We start from the raw sequence: 27,378 nt of genomic DNA, 5'->3' as shown, positions 1-27,378 counted from the left end.
GGCGTTGCCTAGCAACGCTTAAGAGGTGTGCGACTCCTCATTAAAAGAAAAAAAAATTAGTCTCCATACCGCTGTGTCACGCCCGGGTCGGGAAACGCTCTTCATAATTCCGCTTGCCTATCGTGAGGATGATAGCGGGATTCCGCGAGTGACAGATACTGCGATTGGCGCGCAATTTGAAAGCACTAAAGACTGAAATAGTTAAGTCACTCAATTAGCGTGACGTCAAGGATGTGACGTCACCCATCTGCCGTCAGCTATGAGCCTATGAGGGAACGAGTGCGCTTCAAAGCCGCCGGGCAACGCTTCTTGCCTTCCGCGAGTGACAGATTCTGCGCCTTTCCTTTCCTGTGCTCGACTTAGAAGCCAAGGAGAGTTTAGCTGCTGGCGAACGGCGCAGAAGACTGGATCACTGCTTTTCGCTATGTATATCCAGGCATAGCAGAGCTAAGCCATCTCTCATTTTTTTAAAGATCATGTCTCGAAAGGAACAGCGAAGACATTGTGTATTAGAGTGTGCCCGGGAGACGCGGTACTATCGAAGCAACCTATTCGCGCCCTCTACTTGTCGGAAACACGCCGACCAACCTTGGCTGTGCACTTGGTGCTCAGTATTTGTTGCTCGTCATGATAGAGTGCCTCAAGGACAGGGACCACGTCTGAACATCGGGTCATGCTCTGGAATGCGTTTGAAAACAGGTGATGAAAGTAAGTATACTTTGTTTACGCATATTTAACTCTAATTTTGCTGCGAAACCAGTGTCACTCTCAATGCTTTTGAAATGTGGTGCCTGCTGAAGTCAGAGAAGCTGCCCACCTATTCATCGCCACGTGCCATCCACCGCCCGCCTTAACCATCCGGCACCCACCCACCTCTGCAAGGCTTTCATCAACGCCCACGCCTCGGCAGAAAACGCAATAGCGCCGGTAACGCCGCTTTTTCATTCCGCGAATTCTTGGCATTGAGTGACTGACAGAGACCTTGAGCAAGGTATTAAACGTCGTGTTTTTTTTTTCCTTTTTTTTTTTTGAGAAAAGTCGAGTCCACTTTGCAATTGTTATTAGATGTGGTCACCTACAATTACAATGGATGGCATACAATTGGAGGCACGTCGTCGGTTCGAATCCCTATCTAAACTATAAGCCTCGAAACTTGACTAGCAGGTGGATTCAAAGTGGGAGTGAAGTGGTCTATGACACCACCCTGAACGTTACAGAAAGAACGATCGCGTCACAATTTCGATGCTAAATTTTGGGTAACGCCTTCTCTACCGAACGAGAACGAGTTCTATACGCTATCGCGTAGGTGTCGGCGAAAACGAATTCAAAGCACCACATTTCCGCTCTCCTACACTCTAACAGGAATAAGCTCATAAGGGAGTAAAAAGGCGTAGCATGTGCCCCAGCGAACTCTTTTGTAGGGCAACGTCATTCCCTTCAAGCTCTGGGGTACATTTTCATCGCTATCAATACAGAATACCTATTGTCAGCAATGTAAGTTGATTTTCACTTAAAGCATGCGAATTACGAATATTTTAACCCAAGCTTTAATAGATTGTAAGCACTGTGAGTGAATATCATCTGAGCGTAACCATCGTTGGTTATGGTGTCGTGGGAAGAAGTGTTGATGAGCTGTGGCCAGTCGGTAGCTGATGCTTCGGCCTATCTGAACTAGAAAGGTGAATTTGCTGGTGCGTCCTTCTGCCTCACAGTATAATAATTGCTAACATCTGGTGAAGTCTTTAAATGTCTCCCCCCATTGCAAATTGCACGAGATAAATATGATTTGAGGTGGCAATGTCCTTATGTTGCCAAAAGTACGGCATTCCGTAAAAGCTACCCCATGGCTTGAACGGAATACTGTGCCCCTACGAGGAAGTGCACTAGAGGGCATACTACTCAGTTTTTACTCCCTTCCAGGGTAATTTGCGTTCATAGTGTAGCATGGGGACTAGCCACCTTCAACAAATTCTCCATCATTTGTTAAGCCGGTCTTCATCGGCGTAAATCCAACTGCTTTCGCAGAAGTGCCGCGTCAGATAGCTGATTGGTCGGCCTCTCAGTACGCATTCCCCTGTTATATTCGGAGCCTAAGTACGGATAACGGTAATTTTTTCAGTGCGAAAGCAGTAACCGGAGGGAGCCTAGCAAAATCGTTTCAGTCCGCTTTAACTGCTCGTCACGCACTAAAAGAGAAAAAAAAAAATGCTTTAATTTTCTAATCCGTGTTGACGTGCAAGAGCTTTTGCGCACAGATGGCAGTTGATGGTGATAACATCCAATGCACAGAGATTGTGTTGCGGTCTGTGCGCGAGGTGATCGTCTGCGGCGATAGCTGTATGAATTTCATAGTCGCTCCCCACAAGGAATTTCTGGGTTCTAATCCGCTGCGTTCCGGCGTCGCGTTTTTGTGTGTGCGCAAGCACTGCAAGTAGGCATGCAAGTATTAGAAGATTTTGTTACGATCTGTCCGGGGTTTACCGCTATTAGGCCGATGATACAGGACGGGCCAATCGGGAGAGTCGCATTTCAGCAGCGCGAAAGACAAAGCGGGAGAATGAGGTCGATACAAGGGCTGATTAACAACTGATTTTTTTTTTTGAGAAAGGTTATTTAATAGCTACCAAAAACATCCCCCCCCCCCAAAAAAAAAAAAAAAAAAAACGCGCGTGCAGAGAGAGGATTGTCACATCGTCTTTAAAAAGCACGCGCATCCTTTTCTACTAAAATGATAGAGGGCGAAACGACAGGCCTGTCTGCCTCCTGTTCAATCAAAAACACCTCCACCAACTCCGTAAATTCGATCAGGGTGATTGAGCAAGATACTTGTACAGCGCGATAAATGTGACAAGTAAAAACAAACAGCGCTGATTGAGAACTCTACACCGCGCACCTATTTTTGGTGTGGTCATCGGTATACAAGAGTTGCGCCGACTCCCTCGCCATATTCTCCGATATCTGAACAAAAGCCCCGTCTGGAAAACCAGCGTCCCTTAGCCTTTGTTATTGCCCAAAGAAACTGGTCTCAGCTCAGTGGGAGCATGATTTTGACAAAGATGCCTTGAGACAAGAAGTCGCTATGTCTGCCTTGACCAATTTTGAGTGCCCTGAATTGTTTGTAATTGAGAGACGGCTTAGCCGTCATTGGATGATACTCTCAACACACTTCTCGCTCACAGCAAATAACTTTCAAATCCAAGAACTGGACAGAACCAGAGTCTGCTATTTCAGAAGTGAAACTAAGACCTTGAACCCTCTCTTTGAGTACCTTGCTGACATCGGTAACAGTATACGTCCTGGGGGAGCCTTGGTTCAAACTAAAAATTCGTCGACGTATCGAAACACTTCGATAGCTAAATCCGTAAGATCCTTGTCCAGTCCTGCATCAATTCTGCTAAAGAAAATGTCACTGAAAACCTGAGCGCCCCGAGAGCCAATACAGACCGTTGGAAGTGAACTTCCTCGCCCCATCCAACGAAGGTCGAACGGTAGTAAAAGGACAAAAGTTCTAAGAAACTCCTCGAAAATACCACAATCGACAATGAAAACACATGGCGTGATCCTTGATGTTTTACAATAGCCGAATATGGGATAGGGAGTCGCGCACAAGATCGCTGCTCGGCAGTGACGGTTGTATTAGTTTTTGCACTAAAATCGTCGGAGCGGATTCGAACCCAGTAATTTATCGCGGGAAGTGAGTACTGAACTTCGTAGCCATCGCTCCGCGCGCACCCTGCCACTTTCGCGCTGTGCAACCGTTATCTGTGCAGCGTTCAGGGTGGTGTCGGTATACCTTGCATCTCCAGAGTATATGGTGTAGGGTAGCTCTCTCACCAAAAAGAACATGGGAACATATAGGAGAGAACTACTGGGTTAGGGAGGGAGTTTGGAGCCTCCTCCAGGTTATTTCGTGCTCTTTACAAGCCTCTTGTTTGAGGGCGACAACTTCCTTTTGAAATGAGATCCTTGGGTGTCCCAGAGCGGAGGTTGTCACCGCCCGACCAACTAAACCTCGGGCTGTTTAGTGAGGCGCCTCGTTTCTATGGTTGCCAGAATGTGCCGACACCGAGACAATTGAGTGGAAAAGGGAAAGCAAAGAACGAACGGGTGCAGGACTGAACAGCACGGAACGTGTAGCGGCGGCGCATGATGCTGGTGCAATATCTGGCATTGGATCCTGACTGCTATGTCATCGATGGTGTCATCCAAGTGGTTTCAAGTAGGGCGACGAAATATTTTCTTTTTTTTTTTTAAGCGTTAGCCCTGCTGCTCATACTCAGCGAGTTTAAGGTGATGCCGCAATCGACCCTTGACATTACCATTACAATAAATGGGTGTTCGTCTCAGCCTTGAGACAGTGTGCCAACCATGCACGTGACCTCATGCATACCACTTGATCACATCATAAAAGTAAAAAAAAAAAATAAAGACTAAATTTACGCATTAATGCTACTACCATCGAGGTGTGCCCTAGTTCAGCGGTGGTGTTTCATAACCTAACGCTCGATGTCCATGTTTGGCAGCGTCGAACGGCTTGAATTTCAATGACTAAGTGGCTCCGTAAGACTAGACAGCCCCCAGTACCGACGCTAAACGCAAGATTTGCCCTGCTAGACTTCATTTCGAAGTCTGACGCCCTCATCTAACCTATACCTACTTCCTTTTAACGTTAAAACCCATAAACCAAACCTCAGGTCACCCTTGTGAATAAAAGTTTATGAATGAATGAATGAACTGTCGAACAGATATTGATGTGGTTTTCAGCCTTTTCCATCTGTCACTTAACCGCCGCCGTCCACTTTGCGGCAGTACAGGCGTGATGGTCAGGTTCGAACCCCTGACCGCGGCGGCCGCGTTTCGATGGAGGTGAACCGCAAAGTCGTCCATGTGCTGTGTTAAGCCATTGCACGTTCAAGATCCCCAGGTGGTCTAAATTTTTTCGCAGTGCTCCACTATGGAACTTCTTTCACTCCAACCTTCCGCCCTTTTCTTATGATGCAGTGTAGGTGTCCACTGCGCATCAGCACATCATCAGCACCCGTGTTCGAACCTTACCGCTCCGGCCGCGTTCGATGGAGAAATGCAAATGTGCTGTGCGATGTCAGTATAATGTTAAAGATTCCCAGATTGACGAAATTTTTGCACGGCCTCCAATACGGCACCTCTTTCTCTTACACTCCCGCCTTCCTCCCTTACCTTACGGCGCGGTTCAGGTGTCCACCCAGAAGTGCGATAGATACTGCTCCTTTATTTCACGTCGTACGCGCTGTTGCTATGCGACGGGTTCATGTCCTGTTCATGGCGACCGCCGTTACGATTCGCGGATCACTCGACCTTGAAGAATGCCGCTCTAAAACCGAAGGCACACCAAGAAAAAAAGAACATGACGTGCATAGTCTTAGTACAGTGCCTAAAATATACCGCTATAGTGTGTCGGTCGAAGTGGCACCGAATGCAATGACTACCAGTGGCTGCCACAAGGGGGCTGCTGACTAAGTGCGCGGAAGGTTTTTACAGCGATTTAGGAGTGTGTCTGCCAGGAAGTCGCTGAGGCGCTCTCAATCGGATCTCGAGAGACTCCTTTGTTATTTGTGCGTCTTGCAGCGCCACGGGGCAGTGAGCTAGGACACATTTCTGCTGCTTGAAAGAGATCCACTCCGGCAAATTGATTTTAAACATGCCCGTTTTTGTAGCGAAAGCTACACTGCGCTACCCTTCGTGCGTTTCGCTGTGGCTGAAAAAGAGCGACAGTGCGCATGCGCCGTAGCACAGGTGTTCCGCTGCTGCGCTACAGTGCGCTCGCTACAGAGAGGAGGATGGTCGCGGCATCCCAAGCAGACGCGCGCGCCGGCGTGGAAAGAAGGGTGGTTTGCGCATGCGCACACCGCCGCGGAAAAGGGACTGAGTGGAGCAGGAAAGCGTCTGCCGGCATCGCATGCGCAGGGCATGAAAGTGGATTCTGCCTAGAACGCCGGTGAACTGCGTTCAACAAAACACTGGTTGTGTTCGTTGCAACGCTCGGTCGACCGCAGCAAAAGTTTTCGCTCCACATTCGGTTCAGCAGCGTTGAACCCCTCTATTTTTTTTTTTCAAGGCCGCTTTACCTGGACATCCTTGCGATGCGGCATTTTGATGAGTAATCACTGTCACAAATGAGCCCACGTTACATAAGGCACGCTCCAGAGAAATGCACTTATGCACACGGAAACGCCAGCTGCACAAGCGATATCGTCTTAAGAGTCTGCTGAGGCTGATATGGTCATTCCCTTTTTATAGCGAGAAATCATTGATAATTTTTAAGCGCGGAAAAAATATAAAAATGAATTATAAAACCCTTTATAACAAATATGTGTTGATATATAATGATGATGCTTCAGCACACCTACTATGTGCAGCGCCCTCAATTGGCGACTGGTGGCAGTCATTGCAAACGGCTTCACCCCTTTCTATGGAGAACTGCCCCCGCACGCGGCACGCTATCCAGTATTTTCTAGGCTCTACTTCTATCGCAGTAACATTCTGGTTATGATCTAACCTGCCCAACTTGCTTTTTTACTATTGTTGGGTAGCTTTGGGAATTCGTAGGTCGGACACGGTCGCGATGCCCGCTTCGACGCTTGAGGACTGGCGGCGCGCATGCGCAGAACGTCATTCGTTCGGCACGCCGCCTGCCATGTAAGAGAATCGGATTTCAAAAATCTTCCTGCCACTAGATCCAAGCTCGTGATGTCACTGCCGAAAAGGACTCCGGGATCGCCATTTGGAAGGTAACTGCGGTTTAGGACCATACCCTCGCGAATCCGCAAACAAAAACTCGCCGCAGCTGAAGTGCCTTTCCAAAGTCAGCCTAAAGGATCGTGAGCGAAACGTCTGCTATCGCTACTTCCGGTTGCTAGCAGACCATTTTCCCGTGATTGCGCTGACTTCGGAACGACTCACCCACTGCGATATCTGTATTATATTTTTCTTTGTGGTTTCTAGATTAGAACCTAATCTTCAGCGAAAGTAGCCTCTTCATCATTAGAACAGGGTAATCAGCTGTAGCGAAGCCCACTGCACTTTGTTCCGCTGACCTCCACTTTGTCCTCGATGCGTGAAGAGGGCGTGGTAGTGGGTACAGGCCGCACCACTAGAAAGACACATCTACACTCGGTATAAAACCTTGATTCACCCACAGATTACTTCATGTGCGAACGAAAAGCACACTTGCTTTTGTTTCGAATACCTTTCTTAGTTAATTCCCATGGGACACTTTCAGCTTCGTCAGAAGTATCAACAAAACTCGTGCGTGAAGTATTAACAAAACTGTCTGTTCCATTTCGTGTTGGGGCTACGTGTAATGTACTACGTATGTCTCGATCCGCCGCAGTAGCTCAAGAGTCGCTTTGGAACGTCAAACCCCAAAAACCAAAACCAGGAGCTCAATGGTTGGGGCGCTCGACTGTATAGATTCCTAGGACGCGGGTACGGTCCCTACCGCGGCAGCCTAGTTTCGATGGAGGCGAAAAGCAACTACTATGCGGCGTCAGTGCATGTTAAGGAACCCAACTTGGCCCATGTGATGTGGTATCGTGACGTCACACAACCCGTGGACCAATGAGTGGCCGACCGTGCCACCTGCCAGTGACATGGTCGGAATTTTTCGCTCACGATGCCGGGTTTTCCGGAGAACGGGTCCTTTAAAGCTATCGCGGTAAAAGAAGGGCCGATACATTTTGCAGCAGTGGAAACTGACACTGCTTAGAGGTCATTGGAACTCGATAGAGTTGAAGGTCCCGTTCTCATGACCATGTCACTGGCCAGCGACAGTTGGTGGCTGGTACTGCCGCCCCACTGATTGGTTGTAGGGCTGACATCAACGCGACCACATGACATGTCCAAGTTGGCAGACGCTGCCAACTCGAGCTTCGCCTTTAAATGGAAGGGTGATATCAGAATCCAGACTTCCAGGGCCCTTGCATTGTGAGTCGCTGCTCCTCGGCCAAGCAGGCACGTTCGTATACGGCTTGGTTAAAGTTTATATCGATGTCTGGCCCCCTTTCATATACGAATGTATTATAAATATTATGTGTGAGATTTTAGAAACAAGTTAAGGACTTAGTAATAAGACGAGTAGAAACGTCCGTGTACACGCGAATAAGTATCCGCAAGGAGGGTCGGGCATACATTTAACGCCGGGGCTTAAGTGTGTCGCCGTTCTTTTTTCTTCTTTTTTTTTTCTGCGGCAGCGCTAATCCAGAGGCTCGGAGCCAGCAAAATCGTCTAACGCTTGTATGAACGGTAAAAAATATCACGTGATTTAGTGTGAAAATTGTGACGCAGCCGTTCCGTTTGCGGCATTAAGGAGGATGTCTATACCATTTTGCTCTCCATTTAGAATCCATCTGCTAGTCAAGTTGGAGGCTAGTTTTCAATAGGGAATCGAATCGACGACATATGTACTTTCGATTGTATGCCATTATTTGAAAGTAAAGGTGTCCGCAAGAAGTGGGACAGATACAGAGTCTTTCCTTTCTCCCAAAACGAAACCAATGCCTTACGCTGAACCACCAAGCAAAATCACGCCAAACAGTGCTCTGTCGCACGTCTGAATCGGTTTAGGCGGATTTTATATATATAGCGCAGATGTTTAACACTCCATTTATTCTTCGTCGAAACACAGTCTTGAGAAAGACTGGACCCCGCTCGAAACGTCGACGAAGAAAAATGAAGTGTTAAGCATCTTCGCTATTTATTTAGATGGTCATATTATAAAAGAAATGTTCAAGATGAATTCTTGAATGCTTAACGTACGAAAGATACTGGAAATAATAAAATAGTTTGTAACAAAGAGAAAGTTCGAGTACCTGCTATTGCGATCTTTTGTATGCGCATCCAGAAAGATAACTGACCGGGCTTGTTGGTGCATACACCTCTCAAGAAACAAGAGCTTTAGGGCAACCTGAAGGCAGGGACTAGGAGAAGGACCCGTTGAAAGTTACTTTATGTCATGTCTTTCGTTTTGGGCTATTGCCCTGAGTTTTCAACATCGCTGCAATTCCTTCTATTGGAGGCTCGAAATTTATAGCGTGGCGCAGATGTGGAGGGCCCCATGCTGCGACCCAGTCTCAGAAACCGCGGATATATAAGTGCCCCCTTCTGAGTTCTCTGCGCTTGGCGGCTCCTGCTTCTAAAGCACGCTGCACTTAACCGCAGTCAGTCATTGTACAGGGTCATCCACTTCCAGCTATAACACGGTGACTCATTTCAAAGCAACATTGCGTCGCACGCAGACGCATATTGATGCAAAACGATGCAAGCACAAAGGAAGCCGGAATTGCTGCTTCTCATCGCCTGCCACTTAGCTTTATTGCGCGGCAGGGTCGGACGTAATGATGATTTGAAAGCAGGACTCTTGTTATAGCTAGAAATGGACAGGGCTGTACATGAGAGCGTCCGATATTTTGAGTGGTAACGAATGAAGAAGCAAAAAGTGGCCTTTTTTTTTTAAACCTTAAACCTTGGATCGTTCTTATTCCCCACTGTACAAACCGAAGCCAACTTTGTCGTCCAGCCATTCCGATGCTTAATTAATTTTAGGTAATTGATTCATTGTTTGATAAGTAATCTGCCTAAACGGTGAGATCCGTACAGCTCTCCGCCACATTACTTCCCACCGCAGTCTCCATTTTCGGGACGTTACATCCGCTTAGTGGGTGCTTTTCGAATGGCACCCTTTTTAACGGGAAGTGACGTCATTTCCCGCGGTCGGCAGGCGGAAAGGTACCGGCGCCATGAGGGCGGAGCAGCCAGACTCTATACTCCAGACTTTACAGAACGTCTTGCGTTCGCTTGCGTTGCCTTCTTTAAAACGGCCATATTCACTTGGCCGAGGCTCGCGTTGAGATAATGTGCGCTGTACTTTTGCCAATTCTTTTGACCGTTAACACTGTCGGCGCTTTGATAAGCGAGGTCCTTCACCACGAAGCTGCATCTTACGTGTTCAAAAATAAAGCCCATCAGAAGGATTCACGCACATGGATGACAATATGCGGCAATGAACTGAAAGAAATATGCCCGACGTTACAACGCTGGAGGAAATGGCTATCGAAGTCACGTTTCGAACATGCTGCGGCCATCTCAAGCACAAGGCTCGAAAGTTTCTCTCGAGACTTGAGCGTCTTTCTGTACTTCCCATCGACTCAGAAGAGGCCAGCGCACGATTCGTTCGCCCGGGCTGTGCGTGGTCACGTTACTTGCGCAGTTGCTTGCAAGTTCGCATCCATACCTCTGAAGCGGGGGACACGCGGCTTGCTGCGCCGTGCACCCGCAGCATGGTCCGCTGCACTGTTGCACTCGTCAGGCTGCTCGCTTTCAAAGTTTAAATCAGATAGACCGAGGCACAAGGACCACCAAACACACGAACCGTCCAGGTCTTCACGGCTGAAGGTTTGGGGCGTCGTCCACTTACCGTGGCGTGGACGCCGTCAGCACATCCCCCATGGACAAAGGATGGAGCACAAACGCGCAGCGTATCCGCCCAGGAACAAAGCCCTCGAGTACAGAGCGGCAAGAGCGAGCGTGTCGGCCGCCAAGCAGCGCCTCTTATACTCTCATTACCCAATTGAGCGCTCTACGAGGGCCGATTCAATCAGGGCGCCCATTGGTCGGGCGGCGCTCAATTGAGCCGGCACGTCATGGCTCTCGATGGGCGCTTCCCCGTCAACAGCGCTGGGAGGGGGAGTGCTGTAATGAGGATATCTGAACGCCTCTCTCTCCCCGCGTGGACATGGTATCTCACCAGCGCGGGCTTCAGCCGTTGCACGCCGCCTCCACGCGGCCCCACCGGTGTTTACAGACGCCCGGGACAACTGGTGCTCTTGTCGGGTGCCGCCGCTGAACAGTGCCGGCGAGCTTAACCTCCCGATCAAGGTGTCATCTGGCTGGCATCTCCCGCCGCTGGAGCGTCCACTGTTTGCGCCTGGTTTGCGCGGAACGTCTTTTCACCGTATCCGCGGTCTGTGGAAAGCTGGCGTCATCATGAACTCATTCCTGACCGCCGTTCGCCGGCGACATGGCGACCCCCTAATTTCAGCGCTAGCTCCCTGCGGCTTTACAGATGAATAGGGCCGGGTACAGCTGCCGCTATACTTCTCAATATCTTTGAAGGTATGTTGCTGGTCGAGCAATTGAATTTGATCGGATTGGCGTTGTACCGACGCCCGAGCGGCACCTTCGGGGTCCCTATCTTGCATCTGGCGGCTCCAGCAGTGAGGGCACGCACTTCCTGATCTTGGAGTCGTTCTATCAGCTCTTACGCATCCAGATGTCGCTCATCAATATTCTAACCATTGAGATTTTCGTCCCGTTTCACGGGCGTGCAGCTCCGGACAGTTCTTTCGAGTACTGCGTTGATCCATCAGTTTTCTTTGCCAGAGTGCCGAGCACGAGCTACGCACTGTATCGTTGTGCTGATGGCACAAAAGCACACGCCTTCATTCCGACGACACAATACTAGCCAGCGCTGTAGAAATTCCCAAGTCGGTCGCACTTCCTGGTCAATTTTTCTTAACGACCTGCGTTGATGCACCGGCTAGGATTTTCTCGACGTCAGGGGTCGAAGGTCCACGTGCATTCTTGGCGCTGTTTTGTGGATTTCATAGGCTCCAAGATGTGCCAAAAAAAAAAAAAAGTTGAGACCTACGGTTACAAACTAATGACATATACACTCGAGTTTGAGAGTGAGCTAGCTCGTGCTCAGGGCCTGCCACCTGCATGCACCGTCGCGTTCATGGGAAAGCATCAGGAAAGACTAGCTCATCAGTATGGGCTCAGTCGACATGCAGTTGTTCACACTGCTTGAGGAACTGCGTTCCTGAGGTGCCACCGAAACGTCTGGTATGCGCTCGTAACGCGAACACCATATATATTATACGTATCTTTTCTTTAACATAAATAGTTTCAAAAAGCCAGTTTCCGCGGGTTGTCTTGGTATATCATCGGCCGATGCTCTACGCAATCAAGACAGTTTTTGTTCTCTACCTCTACTGCAGCGTTATGTTAGTTTATAATGAAGTTACGCGTATAGTGCTGCAGATTTTCACCAGCCGAGCTATAACCCACTGCAGGGCGAAGGCCTCTCCTATATCACTCAAATTAACCTGGTCCTGAGCAAGCTGGTTGGCTTATGGGGTATAATTTCCCAAAGTGACTAAGATTATGAGAGACGCCGTAGTGGAGGATTCCGCAAATTTCGACCACCTGGGGTTCTTTAACGTGCACTGACAGCACACGGGCGCCTTGCTTTTCGCCTCCATCGAAAAGCGACCGCCGCAGCCGGGATTCGATCCCGCTTCCTTGGGCACAGTAGTCGAGTACCCTAACCACTGCACCACCACGGCCGGAGTCTGTGCTGGGTGCATCCGTTTGACCCCTGTTAACTTCTTAATCTCATCCGCCCACCTAATTTTCTGCACATAAATAAAATTATGTGAGCAGTATACGGTCATAAGCCGGATGTGATGGCTTCAGATACCAATAACGATTTATCTTGACTATACACACTGGGTGGAAAAATGACCGTGCCTTCCGAATAAGAGCATATATCAAGCAAGTGACCTGGAAGGTGTAATGTAGAGAGAGCTCTGTACGCGGCCGAAGCTGTACTATTTCGTGCATTTCTCTCGCTGACCGGTTATTGTGGAAAAGAGCGCTGTCGCTGTCGCGTACAAGGCAGGTCTGTCTCTCTCTCTCTGTGTGTGTGTGTGTGTGTTCTGAAGCTCCGCTCGAGCGAAGGAGTCGCATCTGTCGCCACAGAAAGCGAATGACCTTGAGAATGAACACAGCTTTTATTGGGTGCGCAAGGTGATTGAGCGTTTCCAAATCCAAAGGAGAGCCTATATAGACTGCTAACTGTTGGAAAAGATACCTGCGAGAGCTGTATTTTCTTCTCTTCGGCCCTCCATGTACTTATACGATAGCATCGAAACATGCACTATTCTTGCACATTTTGCCGCAAACACTGTAGGAGTGTGCGAATAATCGAAAATGCATGCTAGTAGTTAATTACTTTGCGGGGTGTTTATACTGCCACGAACCCCTGTAACCTTTATTTGATGCCGCTGGCGGAAGGCCTTATCACTTTTCGTGGACCGCGCAGAAAGGTCTTGCGATTCTTTGCTCGTTTACGCTCATTGTCGCCTAGGTGCGGCTTCTATCATTTTCTTTGTCGCGAAAAATGCGTCGAGGTGTATCGCGAATGGCTCCAGCCACGTGCATCTGTTTCCACAATGTTCCAAGTTGTGCTACTCACGCGGCTTTGTCTAGGTGTTTCTGTGATGACTTTAAATTGAGTGCTGACGAATGGAACGAGCATTCATAGTTCGACGAGCACGACTGCTGCTATCGACGCCGCGGAATCGCTTAATTCTCTTGCGGGCGCAAGTCAGCCCAATAAAAAGTTACTTCCAGTGCAACTCTAGTCACTTGATCTGTACGCCATTGTCACCACCACGTGACAATACGCCTTTGAATTAGTGGAAGGCGCAGTCTCATGTTGCATCTACTGCCAGTTCTGAAAAATATGCATTGCTGTCGTCTAATGCATGTTTCATCGCGTAGGTAACCGGAAAAAATAGTGTTTTTGCAGCGAGAGCTACATTGGCCACAGTCTCACCATTTATCCGTGCCTGTCCGTGAGAAAAAGACAGATAACTCGGTAGGTGGTAGAGACGAACGACAACAGCGAGTTGTTAGGACAGAAGGTTCATTTGAACGTGTGCGCCGGAGTTCGATGTTGAGACGATGTCATAGTCAAAAAGGTTTAAAAAAAAAAACACTGCTGGCGAGGAGGTCGCCTATACCTATCAATGGGCGGAGGTGAAGCCGCGCGGCCATGTTGCCACGAGCAAGAAACGGGCGCCGCATCTCGCCCGCCGCGCTTGATGCCTTGCCCCACTGTGGTTTTTAATTGTTATGGTGATCGTTGGTGGTAGTTAATGATTAATAGAGGTTATAATAGACATTGTAGAGGTAATGAATACAAATAATAACCATTATGAGTCATCATGACTGCTAATGGCGACGAAACGACCAATATGTCAAACGACGACTTTGAGTGACCGCGACTGATTGGAAACGAATAAAAATATTTAACGATGAGTGGTAATGACTACAATGATTGACTAAAATGACCGGTCGTAGCAATCCGCCGTGATGTGCGTCGAACATAAGTGGTCCCCGTCTTCTGGCTGCCAGCCTTCTCGCCGAGCAGCCCGCTTCCACATACTTCGCACATTTGGGTCCTTGGGAAACCTGTTTAGAAAAAAGTTGTGACCGTCAGATGTGAATGCTGAGGCAGACTACGAGCTGCCAGCATGCGCCGCGACAGACAGATACGTCTTCAATATGCTCAAAAATTGGTACTCACAAGTGAAACGTAATCCCAGCTTGAGTCCTTTTTCGCTCGATTTGTACAGCCGTACGCAACGCACGAAGCAACCATTTTTCATTGCAGCATACAGAAGCCACCGCGTCAACTACGCACCACGGCGGACGGCGCGTTATTTTCCTATGGCAAGATGGCGGCGCGTGGCTTCAGCTCAGGGGCGTCCCCTCCGCTCCAGCAGTTTCTTTTTTTTTTTTTAACCTTCTTGGTCATATACCACTGGAAGTCGTCTACATCCGATTGAGAATGGTCAACGACGAGGGACAAGGGGTGCTTATACGTTAAGTGATTCCCCTATGGCATAAATAAAACTGAAACCATAGAGTAGACTATATTCGTAAGCTTGTATAAGCGCAACAGAGGCGACACAGCAAGCAAGACAGACAGGACAGGGCGCTCTTGCAACTCTGTCTTTCTTACTTGCTGTGTCGTCTCTGTTGTGCTTATGCAAGTTTACGAGAATGAACCAACTAGCCCCGCAACGCATATTGCCAGTAAACTATACTAAGTGCAAAAGCCGTGTCTTTCCTTTCAAGCCGAATCTAAGCGTAGCCATGCAAATTGCTCTCGCGTAACTCCAGGTTTAACCACAAGCTAAACCACAGCTAATTTTCTTCTTCGCTCTTCAGACAGGCAAGGACAGGCGCGGCGAAATGGTGAGAATGCGGCCAATGTAGATCTCTCTACAAAAGAAGAAAAAGATGAAAAAAAGTTAAAGAAGAAGGAGAAGACAGATAACTCGGTAGTTGGTAGAGGCGAACGACAACAGCCAGTTGCTAGGACAGAAGGTTCGTTCGAACTTTGTGACGGCGGTGTGCCCCGCAGTTCGACGTAGAGACGATGCCATATCGCTAGAAGTCTTCTACACCCGAATGAGAATAGTCAACGACGAGAGGCAAGGGGTGCTAATATGTGAAATGATTCTCCTATGGCATTAACAAAGCTGAAACCACAGAGTAAACTACTATGTGCAAAAACCATGTCTTTATGTTCAAGCCGAACCTAAGCGGCTCTCGCGTAACTCCAGGTTTAACCACAAGATAAACCACGGCTAATATTTTTCTTAGGAACTAGTGAAATACGCCTCACTATTTCTAGCTATTTTTGTTCTTGTGCGGAAAAGCCGTGGGTATGTCTTGTGGGTTCTCGGCTAGCAACCATGTTTCGCTATATTGTTACACTGAAGAGCTTCAAATCGATTTCATTCAATGCCGAAAAACAAAAGTAGCAACGGCCGAAAGGTTTAACGCTGCAGGAGGTACAAGTATGCACACACATTAGTGCGCATTAACTGCGGAAATTCAGCTTGAAGTAGCGACTCACTAAATGTACAGCGTAGCGCTTTTGATCGGCATATATTTTGGAGCGCATGACCACTTTCATTCGTAAGAAAACTGAAGACATACTGAGATGAGGTTTTGTTGAAAAGGGATAGTGATCTATATGATCACCGATGAAGGGGCGTATTGCGCCAAGCATCTCGCGCCTGGTGTCTGCTGCCAGAGTTGCGGGTGAAGGAGTAATTTAATTGGATGAAGCAATTGTTATTGCCCGAAGGGAACGCCTCCCACTGTGCCACTATAACAGTTGTTGTTTCCCGCTGCAGCATTTCAAGCATCATTGGCAAGGAAAGCCGGAGTACGTGGGTGGGTTGAAGGGGAGGCGGAGGGTATCTGTGACCGAGAAGTATGTAAGCAGACATGAGGAATGATGAAGCAAAGTGTGGTTACATTACAGACACATGATCGATGTGGGTGCGATATTGCGCTTGGTGGTGTCAGCGCTAGTTAGGAGTTCTAGTAGGTATAGAATACCATACATAAGTTGGTACTAGTTAGCGGCTAGTACTAGTAATAGAGGTTGTACAAATTAGGAGCGTCGATCTGTAGAGTGACTGCAAATCGGGATGCTCTGTGGAGTCACTGGGCCAAGGTGGCTACAATGAAATTTCATAGCATGCAGATGCAAAAGCGACAGTAATAAAAAACAGACGCAAAATAGCGATAATGCTAGCTAATTATCTTCGTAGAAAGGGACAGCGCAAGAGAAACGGGGACGCAAGAGAAGGCACAGCTGAAATCAGCGCTTGTCCTGTCGTGTATGTGTCTTCTTTTGCGTCCCTGTTTCTTTGGCGTTGCCCCTTTCTACGATGAAGCGCAGACTAGCCTCCGGCAACTTACGAATGGATTGCACGCCCCAAATAGTTTTCTTTTTTACATAACGTGTGGCATATATTTTTATGTTCTGTCTCTTAGAGCCAGCTAAAATTCTTATCGCGAACATAATAGTGTACTTGATTAACGTGTTAAATTGGGCGTGTTGGTACATGTCTTGGACAAATATATGGCTGCGCAAAGAGACAAGACGAGACGACAAGGACGGCGCTGAACTTTGCGGGTAACTTTGCATTCCAAGATGCGGGCAAAAGCTGCCCGCATCTCATCACAGAAGCGCTCAGCCATCAAGCCGAACTGAGGCTGAGAAGTGCCGGCTATCCGCAGAACTTTCTCATTTCGGTTGCTGAAGGCCTCCTCAAAAAGATGCGCACTGATGTGAATAAGTGTGACGCCCGCGCACAGCGTAGGCAGAAGGTAGCTGTGATACCTTACATTCACAAACTGTCACACTACCTGAAAAAGGTAGCGCGCAGCGGTACGACGTCAAAGTCGTTTTGTCTGCTCCTCACAAACTGTCAAAACTGTGCAAGATAACTAATCCAGATATAACGAAGCAAATGAACTGCGGAAGAAGCATCGGCGGCCCTTCGTTGAATGCGCAGAAAGCGTAGTCTACGGAATTCCCTTAAACTGTGGAAAAAAACTTATGTAGGCCAAACTGAGAGGTGCTTGAACGAAATGTTGAGAGAACACGCCAACAATGTAAAAAATGCCGCGACGGAAAAGATTTTGAAGGTTTTATGGCCAACCACTGCCTTACTTGTAAGGGCTGTTCCCCGGATCTTGCTGTAGCACTGTTATTAGAAGAAAAAAAAAAAGCAAACAACGTGTAACGCAAGAAATCGTGGAATCGGAGCCGACATGCAATCGGGGGAAGCAGGTGTTAGTTCCGCGCTTATCACTCTGTCTAAAAAAGAGCGCACTTATTTGCGTATGTATACTGACGACGATGACGCCGGATTGTTCAGAGTATACCATGTTCAAGCGATTTTTTCGCAATAAAAGTTGGAAGTTCAGCGCCTTCCTTGTCGTCTCGTCTTGTCCTTGTCTCTTTGCGCTTCCATATATTTGTTCAAGACATAACAGTGTATACCGGCCTGGAATGTAGATTTTGGAAACATGAGTTACGTTTGAGCTTGCGATCTTAGCCCAGCGACATGTCTTTAGCTTTAAGCCTTACCACTGCATTCTTCCACAAAGTACAGTGTTTCAACATGTGAAAATAGATCTGATAACACGATGAAATGCACTGCGCCTTATTTGATATTAAGCTTGGTGTTCGAAATTCAGTATTCGTATGTGATTCATATTCGAGGGATGTAGTATTCGCACGCTTCTACCTAATGCACTTTTTCCGTGCTAAAGTGGTCCAACAAACGGTGGGAAAAACTAGTTTGCTTTGCATGGGACATTCGGCGCGGCAATCACGGTACTCGCCGCCGGATTCGAACGCCGCAGTGTTTTTGTACGGTAGCTTTTTCGCTGTAGCACCGAACGCGCAATGTTTGCTTCCATGTTTCCGTTAGAAGATGAGTTTCCCACGGTGCCACGCGAGCGAGTGCCATTGCTCAGAGCAGCAGCGATTAAAGTTTCGTGCATAGCGGCAGCGCCTGTCGACCGACGCCGCGGAATGGCGTACACACGTCGGCGGAGGGACCTTTCCGGAGGGCGCGCCATGTCGTCTAGCCGTGTATCCGACGGGGCGGCTGCGATAGTACACTCGAGCTGCGAGGCGCGCAATCTTGGCCCCAGCGTGGCTCGTTGTTGCCAATCAGGGCCTGAATACGCCCTCAATTGGGCGCGACAAGCCCCGATTTCCAGCCCGCACCGTCACTGGCCGCGAGGCCTGGACGCTGTCCGCTGCGAGCATTCCGGGAATATAGGAGGCAGTCTATCTGGCGCAATGAAAACAATCTCCCGGCGCTTGATGTCGTTGCTTGCGTTAAAGAAGAAAAAAAGAAGAAAACATGGTTCTGCTCGCAGACTAGTTGGAAAAAAAACGAGTGACCATTATAACGACATTCAGTGTTCGTCCGGATTTCGCATGCGTTCAATAGAGATTTGTGTCAAGCTGGCACATCATTTGGAATGCTAGTGAAGTTGCCGCAGCAGAGTGGATCGATCGGCAGGTTGTGGTACGCAAGGGCCTTGCCGTGTGGCCGACTAGCCGCACGTATTTCATCCACGGTCCTGGACGAATGTTTCCTCTTTTTCTGCTGTCCTTTGGTAATTATATATATATATATATATATATATATATATATATATATATATATATATATATATATATATATATATATATATATATATATATATAAACCGCAGATGCCATTACTTGGTAAAGCCTAAAAAAAAAAAAGTAATCTCGAAGTTCATTGCTGTCCTTGGCTGTGCTTTATGCGCAGGTACTCTCGAGCGAGTATTCCCACAAAAGCTTTCGAAATACGAATAGAACAAAGCCGAATTGCTGCGCTAAGCACTGAAGGGTGTGCCCTTGTATGTATGCTCATTGCACGACCTGCACAACGTACCGCTGGGTATCTTGCTGGAAATTCATGTGTTCCGCAAACGTTTGTACTCTTTATGGGAGAATAAATTAGGGCTGTGCGAAGTGGCAGTCATTCACCGTCTCCCTCTACATACCACTTTTATTTTCTGCCACGTCTACTAGCCTCAAGTGCTTCCGCTAGTCGCGGATGTCGATCGATACGCTTCCTGTTTGTAGCGACCGGCGCGTCTAATCTGCGCAGACGTACGAGGCCAATGTTTCACGAAGTCGTCAAAGGTCGTGAAATGTATGAGCCTTAAAGAGGAATTCCGGCGATTTTCTATCTCCTCAGATTTTACTGAAACCTTTCAGATATCTCAAAATAACAGCTTGAGGGGCAAGTTGGTGCTGCATAGTGTGTGTTCAGATCCATATCATAGCACGGCCGGTCGGGAGAGAGCGCTTCTCTTCTCTTACGGCCTCTCCAATGGGGTCTGTTTCCACCGCCCGCCGCGCCTCGGTGGGGTCGCCACCGCCCCACTGCTGCTCCTCCGCTACAGCCGTTCACGCGCAAGGGAAACGCGCGCTCGCTTTTAGCTTCGCCCGCGTCAGTTGCAACCGGCAGGTCCTGACATTTCGCCCCTTATGGTTTATGCAAAGTCCGTAATCAACATCGTACATTTATCGTGTACGAGGAATAAAATACAGTCAACATGCCGCTCACGCGTGCGCTCCTTCGTCAGTGCGGCCGTGCACGGTCGAATGGAGCTTCGGATACACTTCAACATTTTATACCCCTAAGTTTTGTACAAAAATAAATTTACCAGGCTATGCAATGTGCCTTTGAATGTTTTAAGCAGGTGTAGCGCGACCTGACGTGAGTGCATGGTGAACTGTTGGGTGGCGATTATGTCAACCGCTACCGTTTTCGTTTAGATCAAAAGAGGCACCGGCGAAAATTCATGACGCGTCTCAGATTCAGAGTAAAGAACAAAAATTTACTCATATAGTAAAAATGTCACTTGTCTAGTGGAGTGGGCTGTTCTAGCTTCGTTCAAAACATATCAGTCGGTTGAAAGACTGAAGATGTATATGTAGTCTCGCGACTACTTTTAATCATGGAAACGGGCATAAACAGTTAAGCAGAATCGAAAAGAGCGGCAAACAATAAAAACATTGTCCTTCAAAGTTACACATTGCACTATAAATTCATCAATTCATCAAAATGCGACCTGCGTCTAGAAAATTCAGTCTCAAAATCTTCCTGCACGGCTTGTGCACATAAGGAGTTGGCCTCTCGGTCTTCTCTGTCACTTTCCTGGTATAATTAATTGAGAAAAAGAATTCTGAGAAATTTTTCAAATATCAAAGAAGCTGACCTAATAGCATAGCCGTTGTCAATTCCTTTCGGGCAACTCAGTGTTGAATTCTGAAATGCTGACTGAATCAGGATCTTAAGTACTTCGAGAACATTTGTGTGTAGCAGGTGCACGCCAGCTTTTTCAAAAAAAAAACCCTGTCCAATAGGGCAACAAGCTCTGGTTTCGGATAATGCAGTCCGCTATGATATTGTCCTCGTAGAAGAGCGTATACATGGGGCTGCTTCTTTCGCTAGTTTCAAGAATAGCGCAAGCGTCACACCCGAAGTTGATTAACTAAACGATATATCCAGCGACGTAAGGTAACCCGGAATATGTGACAGTGAGAAATAGAATGGTAGGAGATGCCATCACTTCTCTCAGTGCCTTAATTTTGCTCTCAGATGAAACGTCCGTCTTGGCAATGTAGTCATGTGCCGCTAGCTGTTACGGCCCTCGCATCTAGCATATGTCATTCCCTTCCGCACATTAACCTTACTTTCCCGAAGAGAGCCCCAATGGGTCGCTATATAAGGCTTGAAATGAGTCTTCAGTGAGAGTGGCCTTCTTTAACGCTTTAGAAGTTTCTTGCATACTTTCGATATAGCAGGTGAACTCATTTGTAAGCCACTGCATCGAGTATCACCTGCGTCATTTATTGGCCTCTCTTTACCACTTCCAGCACAAGTGGCGTCATGAATATCAAACCATTTTTTATTGTTTTCATAAGCTTAATATCACGTAAAAATTTCATTAAAGCAATGTTTTTTTGCAAAATTAAAGTAATCTTTACAATACAACACATTTGCTAATATATCAATTATAACAACATTTAAAACTCAACCCTACAACGTTTACTTTGACTGTTATACTAATACTTTACATCATGCAAGCATTTTGCAGCTTACATTACATTTTTATGAAATTATTTTCATCTTCGGTGCTACATGGATGGGTTCGCATCTAGCGCTGAAAGAGGGTTTTGCTGTTGCCGACGAGTTGCTGTCATGTTAGCCTTGAAGAAGCTTCGATGTGATCACTGCTCATTCAGTTTTTTTTTTTTTTTTGTTCCTATTCTTGTACATGCTTGGGAAAAATTCGGATTATAATGGACAAAAGTAGCTACCATGCCGCAATGTATGCCATGCTTGTCGAACGTTTCCTGAACGGACAGTGTTTTTTATATCCGTTCACGTGTGTAGTACGTTGACGACATGCCGCTGCAGCATCTACCTTCTGTGTTCTTTAATTTCGGGGCTGCACTCTCCACGAAACTCGCGAGCGACAGCACGAAACCAGGGAAAAGCCACCCGCCGCCGCTGAAGCAGACGCGGAGCGAACAGTGAGCAGGTCGCGCCCCTTGCGGCGGCGGAGAGCGCAACTCAAGGAGAAACGTTCCCATTGTTCCCGCGGCGATTGATAAGGCCGTAAGAAAGAGCGCGCGCTCTCCCTCGAGACCGGCCGTGGCCGAAAGCTGTCCCCGTGGCCCACCACGGGAAGAAAGGAAAGAATGCACGCCCGCTCTCCGTAGCGATGCTCGACACTTCAAGGGACACAGAGGCAGTCGTCTCTCAGAACTCAGCGGGAGCGGGTGTGTGCGGCGCTCGCTCCGGCGAGCTCGTGCGCTCCCGCTCTCGCTCCCTTGGGGGTACAGTCCTTCCTGCTCCAGTCTCCTAGTGTGCAGTCTCCGGGCCATCGGCCCCATCTCGCTTGACTTCTGCCAGCACTCCTACCGCTACGGTGCCCGGTCCCGTGCCTTCCTTCACGCCCCTCATAGCTGCAGCGTGCGAGGCGTGCCCCAGTACTGCAACGGATTCCAGGATCGCCGGACCCTCACAGTACGCCCCTTCCGCCTTCGAGGCGTCGACCCAGTGCTGTGCCGGTGACCTGGTTTTCCCCGCGGCACACCCCCGTCGCCTCCACGTTTGCGGCGCGCCCCAGTGTTGGACCAGGCTCGTGGTTACTTCGGCAGCCGACTGCAGCTCCTTCGTGGGCGCAGTCCTACTGGCCACTACCAGCCTCCCGCGGACTTCATTCTTTGTGGGCCCTGACGCACCCGTGTCCCCTGCCGCTCCTGCGGTCCCCCCCGCTGCTTCGCCATCATTCCCGTGGGCCTCGTGCTCGCGGTCCTCGGCGCGCAGCCTTACCGGCGGCTTCTCCAGCGTCACCCGCCGCCCCTCTGCCACGGCAGAGTTATCTCAGCGGTCCCTCCTGCTGCCGCCCGGATTCTCCGAGACAGCTTCCCATGGGCTTCCTGCTCGCGGGCCTCCGCGCGCCGTCCACTGACGGTCCCCTCAGCGCCACCCGCCGCGCTGCTGCCTTGGCAGCAGTCAGTTGCGGTCCTCCCCTGCTGCTGCGGTTGTCTCAACCGTCGTGGTGTCCTGCTGAGAACATCAGCAGTCCTCGCTGCACCTCGCTGCACCTCGCAGAGGCGCAGTACCAGGCTTCGCATGGACATACCCTGGAGCGCTGCTGCGCCGGAGCCTCCACGCCGGACCGCCGCCCTGCCGATGATGTTCTCCGAGCTGTTTGCTTGGTGCTGGCCTTACGAACTACCCCCCCCCCCCCCACACACACACACACACATTCCATCTCACCATCCCCCGGACGCCAAGAGTGCCGCCACCACATTAGGCCAGCATAACCCGCGTCCAGTATCCCCTCCCCAAGAATACCCCACAGGACTTAGAAGACCGGAATTTGGTCGTTTCCCCTCCTTTGTTCCGGCCGTCGCTTTGTTGGCGGGACCCCTGATAACTGCCGCCGCGTGACGAACTGTTCCGCCGGCCGGTACCAGGTGCAATGGCGTCTCACCGGCGCCGATGTTGGGCGCTCATAGCCAAAAGATCCCCCCTCCCCGCTCTGGCTTGGGGGAGGTCAGTGGCACCTGCCTCCATTCTCAATTGTTGTCGACGGTCTCCGCAGCTCGTCCGAGGCGCGCTACATCGATGCACCCTAGGGTGCCTGGATGCGAGCATCCAGTCACCCTAATGCACCCAATACCCCGTCCCATCTCAGCAGCATCATTTGCGCTGCTCGATCGTTGTCAGTACCAAGTCTGGCCTTAGCCGCATAATGAAAGCAGAAGATATAAGGCACCGTGCCTGCGGTAAGCACGTGTACGTGCGGTAAGTTTGCGGCACCGTGTGCCGCATGCTTACTGCTATGGTGCCACTCGCGAGCTCGGCAGGCGGCGGCGCTCTGGACGTCTGCTTCTCCCCAACAAGGAGGTTATAAAAAAAAAAAAAGCTGCTGTTTTTTTTATAACCTCCTTGCTCCCTAATCGTCGCTAGGCCTAATTGCTTCGCATCGAAGCCACAGAGGTCGGCACTTTGTAATTGATCAGCGACGCGTTATAGTAACTAGGCTACTCAATCATGAAACTTTCTTACTCTCAACGTAAGAACTATTTTCGGCGTCGCCTTAGCACAGACGCTAGTGTTAAAAGAACATGGGCACTGCACCGGCGGAAGGTGCTATGCGGCTGTGTGCAGAAGTTCCCAAAGTATGTATCAGCATTGCTCGAAAAGCATTCATTTTTAAATCCTTTTCCCAGCGCCTATTATTATTATTACGAGAAAAACAAATCTAGCATATTTTTTTCAAAACCAGCGCGAGGATCCGCCGTGCCGCTGTATCGCAAACGCCGCAAAGCCCGGCCGATGCGGCCATCGCGGCGGTGTTTACGGCGCTGCATGGGGGCCCTCAGTGCTTTCTGCCATCGGACAGTTAACAGCTAGCGCTCGTGCCGAAAGTGTGTCTGTGGGTAAGAACTAAATCGCGCCTCACTACAGTCTGTGATCTGTTTTCAGAAACATGCTCAGTAGTGTCATTGCGAGTAATAGTGATCTTTGAGCAAGAGCGAACACAGTACAGCGTATAACGGCAGCTTATCGAAGCCGGCACAGCAGCAGACGACATGGGGGGGGGGGGCGGTGTCTGTGACGTCACTAAGCATTTCAAAATGGCGATCGGTGTCGGTTGAGGAGCTTCGCTGTCTCAACTTCAGGCACCTATTTCGAAATAAAGAATGCGTCTAGCGAGCCCAAATTTCGGAAATAAACTAATAAGGTCCAGTTTTTTCTGCCAGACAACAAAACTATATTTTGTTGGATGACCATGGCATAAATGCTTTAAAAAAGGCAGCTGACACCCAAACCATCAGGTCCAGGTGATTTCTCTGAGCCTAAATCTTCAATGGCTACCTCTATTTCACGCTCACTTATCGATGCTTCAAGGCGTGTTTTGACCTCTCCCTCAGGTAGCACAGATTGCGGGGCCCCGGTGGATCCCATTTAGACAACTACAGGGCTGGGGCAGTCATCATAATACCGGCATCGGTCCCCGATAGGGCAAAAGTGGGCAAGCCCCATTTAGGCCTACTCTTGCATGTGTTACATGGGTCCCATATCGGCGTTGCTCGGGCGAACGCAAAGCACGTTCCTGCATCCAGAACACAATGATATTGTCGGATATTTGAGGGCAGATCCAACCTAAATCTGTGCCCTTTGTGGGAAAGCGCTCGTAGATCAGAAATGGGGCTGCCCACATTACATTGCTGTGGTACCTACATCGGCCGTATATAGTGAACCTAAATCTGTGCCCTTTGTGGGAAAGCGCTCGTAGATCAGAAATGGGGCCGCCCACATTACATTGCTGTGGCACCTACATCGGCCGTATATAGTGGGGCATGCTCGCATGCGGCCCCACTCGGTCCCTTGTAGGTTACTTTAGGTCAGATAGAATATGAATGAGCTCAATTTGGGCAAATTTCTTCGCGACGCCGAAATGGGGCCGCTTTAGCTAAATCGCTTTAGGTCCCACAACTGCCGTAATTGAGCTGGAAGGTGGGCGTGCCCGCATATGCTATACCGAAATCGGTCCCTTGTAGGGAATTTGAAGGCACGTGGAACAGCAAGTGGGCTCTAGGTGCAAAGCAAACACCCAGCCTTATTGGGGCTTCCTACACAAAACCGCTTAGGTCCCACATTGGCCTTGGCGTTAGGGATGTGAAATTTCCAGGAATTTTGAAGACTGGAAAAAAGCAAGGATAAACAACAGTTTTCTTCCGGAAATATCGGGAAATTTTGAAAAACATCCATTATTTTTATTAATCAAGAAACTGCATTGAAGCAGCAAACAGCCTTTTTTTCTTGCTGTTTGCTGCTCGCGCATACGTTTGGCCACTTTAACATAAATGACACCTTTCATTGTTCTAGAAGGGTGCTGCATATGTGTTGCAGCCTCCACAACTGCATGTGAAAGGAAGTGGTCCAAGTTCGACTGCTTGCACTTCAAGTACATGATTATGCTCAAGAGATATACAGTACATAAGCTGTGTTCATTCGTTCCAATATGCAGCTTAAAGCCTTTAGTTTGATTAGCAGCGCCAGAAATGACAGCAGCAGCGATTCGGTGTATATAGCGCGAGTTGACAAAGTTCTGGCCTTGTTTTCATGCCTCCTTTTCTCAAGCGCGTTTCTTTTCCGGCTGATATATTCCATTGTAATTTCTTTATTCTAGTTATGTGCAGTAAAATCTATCTTTTTTTTTTTTTTTTCAATCAGTCATGTTGGAATAATGTCTGCCCACGTTCCTGTGTTTTCTTCTTCCTGGTACTTTCTAGTCGTTCTATTATACTTACGTTCAAATGTGATTTTCATATTCCAGTGAGTTCTCTTGTAGTGAGGTTTATCTTATTTTACCTTTCATCAAACACGTTACAAAATGTACTGGCCACATTCCTATATGTTCTCCGTGTTTTTATCTATGCTTCCTCTTGCTAATGCCGTTTGTTTTTTTCGTGTGAATTTTAATGCGCTGTTCAAAGTTTACCACATTTCCGTCCAAATCAACCATGTGGAAACAAGTATTAGGAACCCATTTTAAAGCTATATTCTAGTCATTTGATGTTAACGGCTCCTTTTTCCCTTTGTGAAATCTGCTCCAAGTTTACCACTTTTTTTCTCTAGTTGATAAGTCATGCGACAAAAAAAAAAAATGCTGACGTTTATTGCGTGTGTTCTTCTCAGTTTCTTCTGGTCAATACACATACGTGAGCTGTCAGTTCTCTTCATTTTCATATAATAGGCGTTGGTGTGCTGTGCTATGTCAATGCAAGCTTATTATTTCCAGGTGGTCGATATTATTACGGATCCCTCCACTGCCGCACCTCTTTCTCTTCTTTCAATCCCACCTTCCTTCCCCTATACGGTATCCGCCGAAGAGTGGCAGATATGGGACTTTCTAGAGTCACTCGATAATTGTCTTTCCTGTAAAACCAAAAAATCTTTTAATCTGCGCGTGCCTCGTGCGCAGCCGAGTGATCCAATGAACGCGCCTGTTCTGTCTTCATTTCCGCCGAACACTGGATCCGACGCATACACCGCGTCTCGTGCGTGGTCTTACATTCGACTTTCATCGTTTCTGTGCAGTGAATTAAACGAAATGTGTGAGAATAAGCCTTACCTTCAGGGAAGAAAGTGCCTCCGCGCTTTGTACTTTGCCGCCGCCGCGTCATTCCTCGCCACCCACTCGGATTCCGAGCTCCGCGCGTTTGGGCTCTGGTTGCAGAGGCGCGCCGGGGGGTGGCTGTTCCTGGCCCTACGGGGCTGGGACGGTAGGTCAACGTGGCTTGCGGCGGGGGCTAGCCAGCCACCGAATTTTTATCGGTTGTGAACCGTCATTGCACCCGCCACTGCTTGGGTGGTGGACGACGGCTGTTGTCGCGGCGCGCGTCTTTCTCTCCCTCTTCTTTTTCTTTCTCTATTTTCTCTTCTCTCCGCACGAGGCAGCGGAAGTGGCTCAGCTACAGCGCCAGTACTAGGCCCGTGCATTTTCTTTTCCTTCTTCCTACAGCCACAACAACAAGAGGCGCGCCGGGCTTCACTTCACGCTGATTGGTCTCTCTGGCTGTCCCCGGGGTCGCCT

The 27,378-nt window shown here is 48.7% G+C and overlaps 1 protein-coding gene across 8 annotated transcripts in view; it reads left to right on the top strand.

Moving 5' to 3' along the window:
* The first annotated feature begins 395 nt into the window (after positions 1 to 395).
* Positions 396 to 27,378, top strand: part of LOC146206480 (uncharacterized) — a 72,944-nt gene continuing 45,961 nt past the window's right edge. The window contains exon 1 of one of the 8 annotated variants that reach the window (XM_084591184.1): positions 396 to 708. In XM_084591184.1, the coding sequence (XP_084447310.1) occupies positions 477 to 708 (232 nt within the window). In that variant the 5' untranslated portion in view covers positions 396 to 476. The remainder of the gene's footprint in view (positions 709 to 27,378) is intronic. The other 7 variants (XM_084591183.1, XM_084591179.1, XM_084591181.1 and 4 more) reach the window with 7 other exon arrangements.

Source organism: Amblyomma maculatum, chromosome 1 (genome assembly GCF_055883805.1).
Source record: "Amblyomma maculatum isolate TAMU_Amacu chromosome 1, ASM5588380v1, whole genome shotgun sequence".
NCBI classification, from domain to species: Eukaryota; Metazoa; Arthropoda; class Arachnida; order Ixodida; family Ixodidae; genus Amblyomma; species Amblyomma maculatum.
Note: the sequence above shows the minus strand (reverse complement) of the source record. Positions and strands in the feature narration are given on the sequence as shown.